The sequence below is a fragment of the Cebus imitator genome, unplaced genomic scaffold (genome assembly GCF_001604975.1).
Source record: "Cebus imitator isolate Cc_AM_T3 unplaced genomic scaffold, Cebus_imitator-1.0 Scaffold729, whole genome shotgun sequence".
Lineage (NCBI taxonomy): Eukaryota > Metazoa > Chordata > Mammalia > Primates > Cebidae > Cebus > Cebus imitator.
The window spans coordinates 383,516-391,670 of NW_016108044.1; the positions used below are offsets into that span (position 1 = coordinate 383,516).

At 60.7% G+C, this 8,155-nt stretch overlaps 2 protein-coding genes across 2 annotated transcripts; one reads left to right on the top strand and one right to left on the bottom strand.

Annotated features, from left to right (window-relative positions):
* The first annotated feature begins 237 nt into the window (after positions 1–237).
* Positions 238–6,185, top strand: TLCD3B (TLC domain containing 3B). The gene is made up of 5 exons (XM_017519180.2): positions 238–798; positions 1,690–1,773; positions 4,341–4,575; positions 5,340–5,435; positions 5,670–6,185. Exons 1-5 carry the CDS (start codon positions 674–676, stop codon positions 5,952–5,954), a joined length of 825 nt encoding a protein of 274 aa, XP_017374669.1. The 5' UTR covers positions 238–673; the 3' UTR covers positions 5,955–6,185.
* A 236-nt stretch (positions 6,186–6,421) lies between these two features.
* CUNH16orf92 (chromosome unknown C16orf92 homolog) lies at positions 6,422–7,880 on the bottom strand. Its single transcript, XM_017519181.2, has 4 exons — positions 7,686–7,880; positions 7,226–7,384; positions 7,024–7,111; positions 6,422–6,904 (listed from the first exon to the last, which is right to left on the bottom strand). The coding sequence occupies exons 1-4, from the start codon at positions 7,867–7,869 to the stop codon at positions 6,883–6,885; spliced, it is 453 nt and encodes a 150-aa protein (XP_017374670.1). The 5' UTR covers positions 7,870–7,880; the 3' UTR covers positions 6,422–6,882.
* Positions 7,881–8,155: the final 275 nt, after the last annotated feature.

Here is an 8,155-nt window from a genome sequence, read left to right on the forward strand (position 1 = left end):
CCAAGCTGGTCACTTCCCCTCCCCCTCCCCCTCCCCACCGAGGGGGCAGGGGGCTGGGCACGAAGTCTCTATGGTGCCATGTGTCGATGCTGGGCGGCGGGGACCGGGGCCAGGGCGGCAGCAAGAGGAGGCAGTGAAGCCGGGACAGTGGCGGTGACCACTGACCGCTAGCCCGGCGGCTCCTCCGCTCCCTCCCGCCCACCTCCTTCCTTCGGGGCTGGCACCCGGACCCACCCCCACCCCCTCCCCGCCTCCTCGGGCCCTCCCAGCCTCTCACGTAAGCCTCCCCTCCCCACCTGCCTGGTGGTTCCCTCCCCTCCCCCATCTGCACCCTCCTCCTCCTGTCCCCTCTTCCTCTGTCCCTCAGCAAGCTGTCCCCTCCTCGCCTCTCCCCATCCCTCACTGGCCTGCTCCTGCTCCCCTTCTCCCATCCTCCCTTCCCCCCGTCTCTGTTCAGCCGGCCCCTTCCGGACTCCCCAGTGTCATCGGACTCCCTTCTCGGCTCTGGTGCCCTGGCCCCATCCCGTCCCCGCCCTGTCCCCTTTGTGCCCCTACCCGTTGTTTTCTCCGTCCTTCCTGGGCTTGGCGTCCCTTCTCCACCCCTAACTCCTTCCGCTTGGCCTTCCTGCCCCTTCACGGCCCACCTGCCTCCCTGCCCAAGTCCTGATCCACCATGCTGACCCCGATGGTGGCCGGGGGGGTGGTGTTCCCCGGACTCTTCCTCCTCTCCAAGAGCACGCTCCAGAGGCTGCCCCAGCTGCGCTGGGAGGAGGCCGACGCGGTCATTGTCTCAGCCAGGTAAACGGCTTCCCTTCACCTCAGCCCCTCTCGGCTTCCTGGGCTTCTCAGGGGATGGAAGGGACCCAGCACTTCCCTGGCCCCTCAGTGGGTGGGGACTGGGAGCTCCTGCGGGGATCTGGGGCTTTACCCCCAAGCTTCCTCCCTCCTCACTGCCTGCCTTGCTTGCTGTCCTGGGAGACCTCGTCCAGCCGGGCCATCTAGTTTACTAGTGTTCAGCCTGCCTCTCTCCTTCCCCATAGACCCTCCCACCCTCCAAAACAGGGCCAGCAGGTAGGGAAGACATTCCTATAAGACATTGGGGACCGAGGCCTGGGCCAGACAGCTAGGTGTCATTCAGGGCGAGTGTTTGGGGGCTAGGGATGGAGGCGTGGATGGTAGAACTCTACACCCCTAAACGGGGCTGGAGTGTGGAGGGGAGGCTGGTGGCAGTCAAGGAGATGGTGGGACATTGACTGGGGAGCTCGGGGTCATGAAGGGGCCAGAGTGAGGCGCGAGTCATGACGGGGCAGCTGAGCAGGGCAGGAACTGGCCCAGAGTCCCCTCTCGGGAGAGGCCCAACCAGCAGCTCACTCTTGGCAGAGTGTCACCTCAGGACAGCCTCCCTGCCGACTGGAGAAGAGGGAGACTCGGCTTCCACACACAGGGAAGGGGAAGGGAGAAGGTGGCGAGGAGGGAGCGGACTGAGGAACAGCAGCCAAGCAGGCCAGAGGGCTGTGAGGTGGCGGTGGTGGGGCACATCTCGGGCTAGCCCAGCCTTGGAGAAGGCAGGCAAGGACTGGCCCAAGCAGTGGCTGAGCTCAAAGCGCAGTCTCTAGACTCGCAACGAGGAGAAATAGAGGCACACTCCTCTTCCCTTCGGCGCTTCTAGCGTGCCCCTCTCTCCCCCAGGCTGGTGTCCTCTGTCCAGGCCATCATGGCTTCCACCGCCGGCTACATCGTCTCCACCTCCTGCAAGCACATCATCGATGACCAGTAAGTGCCTCGAGACCCCTCTGCCCAGGTGCCAGTGGTTGGTGTGTACAAGTGACCCCGGAAGACCCCACATCTTGGAGGGAACTCTGTCCGGGGTCCCTAAGCTCTGAACTTGGGCCGGTGCAAGTTGACTGCAATAGCTGCAACTCAGCACCTGGGGATGAATTTATCCCGTCCTGTCCTTAAAGGGCAGCGCCAAGCGGGGAAGGAGTGGGGATCAGACAGGATCCTCAAAGGGCTTCCTAGTAGCTTCCAGGTCTCCTGTGGTGTGGCGGGTTCCCCACCTCCTTCCAGCCTTCTGCCCCAGGAGGCAGACCCCATTTCCAGCCAGCACCCAGGTGGGGCGCCCCCTCCTCACGCCAGGCTCACCCTGTAGCCCCTCCCAGAATCCAGGCATTCGGCACCTGCTCCACACGTGAGGGAGAGGAGATGGGAGAGATGACACGCACAAGGCCACATGCGCCAGGCAGTGGGGGAGGAGATGAGGGCGAGGAGGCCAAACTGTGGCTGGGCAGCTGCTGCAGTGTCTGGTGCTTGCCAAAAAGGCTCAGAGGTGTGCAGGCAGGAGGCGGAGGATGGGGAGGAGAGGTGCCCTGTCCGTGGTGCTGACGGACACCCCAGGTGACCCACAGGCGGCCCGTTGCAAGTTGTCTGGGAGGCATCCACAACGCCCTCCTCATAGCTTTCAGCCCTGCTTCCCTTCCCTGGCAGCCACTGAGCCCCAGGGGACGTTCTCCGGATGCCCCCGGTGGGGGGTGTTTCTGTTTGCCTCTTCTTTTCCTGAAGATTAGTCGCCTCCTCTGTGGTGAGGCGCTGGCCCTTCCTGGAAGGGCTTCAGTGAGAGTAATTGAGTTAGGTGGCCACCTCGGAGGATACTTCTTGGCTTAACTTTTTCTTCAGACCCTGCCCAGGGACTTGGCTGCCTCTCGGCCTCTGCCCGCCCCTTCCCATCCCTGCTCTAAGCTAAGCCTGGGATCCGGTGCTTCCTCCCCAGCCTTCACACACAGAGGTCACCTTTTGGCTTCTGCACCCCCGCTGCTCCCCAGGCCCTCCTGTGTCTGTTCCTGTCCTTCCTCCCCACTTTAATCCTCAGGTAGGTGGGGAGGATCCAGGTTAATCCAGGGCAGCAGCTGTTCTGACTTCTGAGCACCTAATTGCTGACAGGGTGGGGATGGGATTTAACACCTCACATTGCAGCCCAGGGCCTGGTGGCCCCTCCTGGTCTCCTGCCCCAGCCCAGCGCTCCCATCTCCCATCTCATCCCCTGGGCCAGCTTGCTGGGCTGCTCCCTGCCCTGACTCCTCCAGGCCACTTGGACCCTCTCTCCCTGTGTTCCCACCTCATGTTCTCCAAAGCTATCCCTCCCCTCTCATCGCTCCTGGCCTCAGCTCTGCACCACTGCACCACGGTCTCCGGTTCTCTTTTCCCTGGTACTGTCCCTGCTGTAGAGTGGGCTGGCTCCCTTCACAAGCTGGCTGCCCCAGGCTCCCCAGCCTCAGAGGCCTCAGCCCCAGCTTCTCTACAGCTCCCTCCATGCACCTCATGTTTGGTGGTGGCCTCTGGCTGACTCTGCTTTCATCCCTCCTCCCCCTCATGGGACAGGCTCCCCAAGGCCTGCCTCTCTGACCTCCTGCCCCCACCCCAGACCAGTCTCAGGACTACAGGATTTAAGAGAAACTGCCAATGTGCTGACTCCAGAAGAAAAATGCTGTCTTTCATATTCTCCATTTCTCATTTTTGTTTACTCTCCAAGTATGTGGAACTTTCTCTGTCCTTGGCTCCTTTTGCTCTGCATTTTCCCCTTAACGCTTGGCTGTCTCTGAAAAACGACACAAAACAGACAAGGGATTGGGTCACTTTGGGGCAGGGCGAACAGCACTGAGAAGACCTTTCACTTGCCAGCAAGCAGGGCCTCTGATGCCTCTGAGATCTTCTGGGGACAGCGGGGCTGAGGGTGACGGCTGTGGAGCCAGACTTCCCGTGTCCCCTCCTTGGTCAGGTTACCTAGCCCCTCTGTGACTCAATTCCTCATCTGTATAGTGGGGATGATGGCCACACCTACCTTTTACAGCGTTTTGGGAGGAGTAAATAAGTGCATGCATGCGAAGGTTTGGAAGAGCGCCTGCCCTGGGAGGCAGGAACAGGTATCCACTCCTGAGACCTCTCTCTCTAGCACTCTCGCCCCTTCAGCTGTTGCTGATCCTCACCTCAGGGTAAGGTTAGGACAAATAACCATGGCAAGGTCCCACCTGCCTGGCCTGGGCTTATTTTGGCACTCCTCTATCTGTGCCCTTTTGTCTGTGGGCATCTTCTGGTCTCGTCTTTTCCCCCCACTGTACAGCAGAGAGAGAGGAACATGGGTGGGCTCTGAGGCCACAGGTTTGAATCCCAGCACCATCTCTTACTAGCTGCGTGACTGCCTGACCTGCGTCACTGTGTGACCCTCCGGATCCCTCACTGTACCCGAGACTCCGCTTATGCCCAGGGCTGCCCAGCTGACCCCTGAGGTCCACCCCCGCTCACTGGCACCCCTTTCCTCCTTGCTCCCCACCTCCTCTGCCCAACAGACACTGGCTGTCCTCTGCCTACACGCAGTTTGCTGTGCCCTACTTCATCTATGACATCTACGCCATGTTCCTCTGTCACTGGCACAAGCACCAGGTGAAAGGGCATGGAGGGGACGACGGCGCGGCCAGAGCTCCGGGCAGCACATGGGCCATCGCGCGCGGCTACCTGCACAAGGAGTTCCTCATGGTGCTCCACCACGCCGCCATGGTGCTGGTGTGCTTCCCGCTGTCGGTGGTGAGTTCCGGAGCGCTGGGCGGGTGTGATGCGGGTGCCAGTAGGAGCCTGGGAAGCCCTGGGTTTGTGTACCAGCAGACAAGCAGACCCAGCGCGTTCCCAGGGAAAGCTGTGGACCAGTAGGGTTCACAGCCCAGCCCAGTTGCAAGAGGCAGCAGAGTGTGGGGGCAGCCTGGCCCCGGGCTGGACGATGCCCAGCTGTGGCGCTTTGGATGGGTGGTTGTATGTCTCTGAGCCTCAGTTTCCTCACACATGATGTAGGGAACACAGTCTTTCTGCAGGACTATGGGAGGGAGGCAGCCAAGTCATGACCTGCTCCTGCACCCAGGTGTTCTTTCTTCCCCTCTACCCCAAGACGGAGTCTCACCCTGTTGCTCAAGCTGGAGTGCAGTGGTGCGATCTCAGCTTACTGCAACCTCTGCCTTCCAATTTCGAGCAATTCTCCCGCCTCAGCCTCCCGAGTAGCTGGGATTACAGGTGCCCACCACCACGCCTGGGTAATGTTTTTGTATTTTTAGTGGAGACGGGGTCTCACCATGTTGGCCAGGCTGGCCTCAAACTCCTGACCTCATGATCTGCCCGCCGCAGCCTCCCAAAATGCTGGGATTACAGGCGTGAGTCATCATGCCAAGCTTTGCACCCAGGTGTTCTGATGTTCACAGTCAAGCATCTCCAAAAGCGACAGAGGGGAGAGAGGAAGGGCGGGGGCTGCCCAAGAACCCAGGGAGAGCCCCAGCCCCTCACCTTCCAGCTTCTCTGCTCAGGTGTGGCGACAGGGGAAGGGAGACTTCTTTCTGGGCTGCATGTTGATGGCAGAGGTCAGCACGCCCTTCGTCTGCCTTGGCAAGATCCTCATCCAGGTGAGTGGGCAGGGGATGGTGTGGGAGCCCAAGAAGGGGAGGGACCCCCAGGGCTGCTGCCGAGGGCTCTGGCCCCTCTGTCATCCTTTCCATGCCCTTTGAGCTGGTGCTTGTGTCCTGGCAAAGTGTCTGGTCTGGGAGGAGCTGCCTGCTGGGGTAGTGGGGAGTTGGGAAGCGGGCGGGGAAGGGGCGAGCCCTTCTGCTGCCGCGGCCACCACGTCTGTGTCCCTGCAGTACAAGCAGCAGCACACGCTGCTGCACAAGGTCAACGGGGCCCTGATGCTGCTCAGCTTCCTGTGCTGCCGGGTGCTGCTCTTCCCCTACCTGTACTGGGCCTACGGGCGCCACGCCGGCCTGCCCCTGCTGGCCGTGCCCCTGGCCATCCCAGCCCATGTCAACCTGGGCGCCGCGCTGCTCCTGGCACCTCAGCTCTACTGGTTCTTCCTCATCTGCCGCGGGGCCTGCCGGCTCTTCTGGCCCCGCTCCCGGCCGCCCCCGGCCTTCCAGACCCAGGACTGAGGACCTTCCCCCTCCCCACCCTCAGCCCCACGGGGACAGGGCTCTAGGGCTCTGGGGCTGCTGGCGGGGTGTGGGAGCCAGGGCCCTCTCTTGTCCGGAGAGCCCCAGGACTGATGAAGAGCCCGAAAGGGAAGAGGCGCCATCTCTCAGGGGCTGAGGGCAGGAGACAGGGGACCTCTTCTCCCCACCGTGCCCACTTCCTGCACACCACTGCGCTGGAGGAGGGGTGGGAGGGCTTGTTGGGGGGGAGATCGACAGGGTTTCAAGGGGAACCAGGAGTCAGGATGTCGGAAGGCACTGCTGCCAAGGCCATCCCAGCCCCTCCGCTGCCACCCCCCACCCAGGCTCCCCATCACCTGGGAGGAGAGGACGCCCCAACTAACCCCCACTGGCCCTCGGGTCTCCCAAGTGACCCCGTGGCTCCTCTCCAGTTAGGTCAGCTTGAGGAATCTTATTTATTTTATTTATTTACCCAAATTTGAACTAGTCTGTTGGGTTGGGGTTGGAAGGTGGCTGCTACCTGCAAGCCTTCCCAGTGCTGACAACCCCGGGGGCAGGCGAGGGGCACCCCGTCCCTCACCATCAGCTGCACATCGCGCCCTCGGGCCCTGGCATGTCCCTGGTGCTACTGACCTCTCAAGGCTTCCTCCAATCTGGGGTCGGGGGACCCTGGGAGGTGCTTTACAGACCGCTAATAAAAGACGATCTGCGTGAACGTGAACGCCACCAAGGCCCTCGTCACCAAGTTCTTTGGGGCCGGGAAGGGAGGAGGTGAGGGGCTTGGGCTATGGGAAACACAGAGGGGGTAGGACCCCCCTTGCTGCCTGCTGGGCAGTCAGGGAGGAGGAAAGCTGGGACTTTTATTCATCGACAGGAGAGGAGATGCGTTTGGGCGCTCAGGTTGAGTCCGGGGCCTTTGTCTGGCTCCTTAGGCCCCTTTCTGGAAGTTTCTGTGGGGCATGGAGATCAGAGTGGGGAGGTCACACACTGCCCCGCTAGGACTGGGGTCTTCAGACGCTCCCAAGGAAGGTGGAGGTGGGTAGGGTCGGAGGAAGGGGGCAGGCCTTACATGTGGGTGCAGAACTGGAAAAGGAGGAAGAAGAACACCACCACCAGGAAGCCCACCAGGATGTGATGGAAGAGTCCAGGGCTGGAACCTGCTAGACAAGCAGGACCCTTAACTCCCTTCTGATGGCCCAATGGATGGGTCCAGGGCTGCTCTCCTCCAGGACCCAGCGGGGAGGGAGGCTCCTTCTCAAGCTGGTTCATACCTGAGTTAATGAACACGACAGGTTTCTCTCCAATAAACTGGGCCACAGCCAGGAGCCTGGCTTTGTCCGAGTCTGGATAATCAAAGAAGTCAGGTCTGTCCAAGAAGCTTGGAGACTTTGTCCTTAGGGCCGATGCCCTGGCACGCTTGGGTCTGGGTGCTAGGACCCAAGCAAAGTCTGTGACAACGGCCAAGCAGACCCTTGCCTTTAATTCTCAAGGCAGGGGCTGACTTGGGACCCTGTAAGACCACCCAGCCTTATTGTGGATGTGGAGGGCCTTGATTTCCCTCAGAGTCAGCTGAGTGCGCCATGACAAGGCCCTTGGTTGTTGGGGGATGGGTGGGACCGGCAGGATGGGAGAGAAGAGTGGAGAGGGTTGGGTTCTCAGTCCCTAGGCGGGCATCACTCTTTATGTCCCAGAGCTGCCTGCCTTCCCGCTGCTCCCAAGACGCCTTCTCACCAGTTTCGATGGCCCCTAGCGCAGCCAGCCACGCCCACACCAGCAGCTGTGGTCTCAGCCTCATGACTCCTATCATGAGGTGGGGGCTCTGTGATGTCACAGCCCAGAGCTGTTCTGATGGCACTTCGGGGTGAGGGGAGAAAGTGCTAGGAGCTGGGAGCCCCCCCTCATCCCTCACCCTCATCAGAAGAGGACAGGAGAGGCCTTCATCCTCTGAAATGTCACTGATGATAAAACCATAACGGTGTCAGCCCCAGCATTTACAAAGAGGAGGGATGGTGGCAGGGCCATCTTGCTGAAAGCCAGAACTAAGGGAAGCTGCATTTGGACAGCAGGCACAGTTTGAGGTGGCAGCACAGGGCCACACGCCTCCAATGACCCCTTGCTTGGATCAGCCACAAGTAATATTTGTTTTATTTTCTTTCTTTCTTTCTTTCTTTCTTTCTTTCTTTCTTTCTTTCTTTCTTTCT

Bases quoted from the DNA above. Each gene is read 5' to 3' on its own strand.
- TLCD3B (XM_017519180.2), top strand. From the start codon at position 674: ATGCTGACCCCGATGGTGGCCGGGGGGGTGGTGTTCCCCGGACTCTTC. The intron at 799-1,689 runs GTAAACGGCTTC...TCTCTCCCCCAG, and splicing joins GCGGTCATTGTCTCAGCCAG to GCTGGTGTCCTCTGTCCAGG. The intron at 4,576-5,339 runs GTGAGTTCCGGA...TTCTCTGCTCAG, and splicing joins TGTGCTTCCCGCTGTCGGTG to GTGTGGCGACAGGGGAAGGG.
- CUNH16orf92 (XM_017519181.2), bottom strand. From the start codon at position 7,869: ATGAGGGTGAGGGATGAGGGGGGGCTCCCAGCTCCTAGCACTTTCTCC. The intron at 7,385-7,685 runs GTGAGAAGGCGT...CTTGGGTCCTAG, and splicing joins GCTAGGGGCCATCGAAACTG to CACCCAGACCCAAGCGTGCC. The intron at 6,905-7,023 runs GTAAGGCCTGCC...CATGCCCCACAG, and splicing joins TTCCAGTTCTGCACCCACAT to AAACTTCCAGAAAGGGGCCT.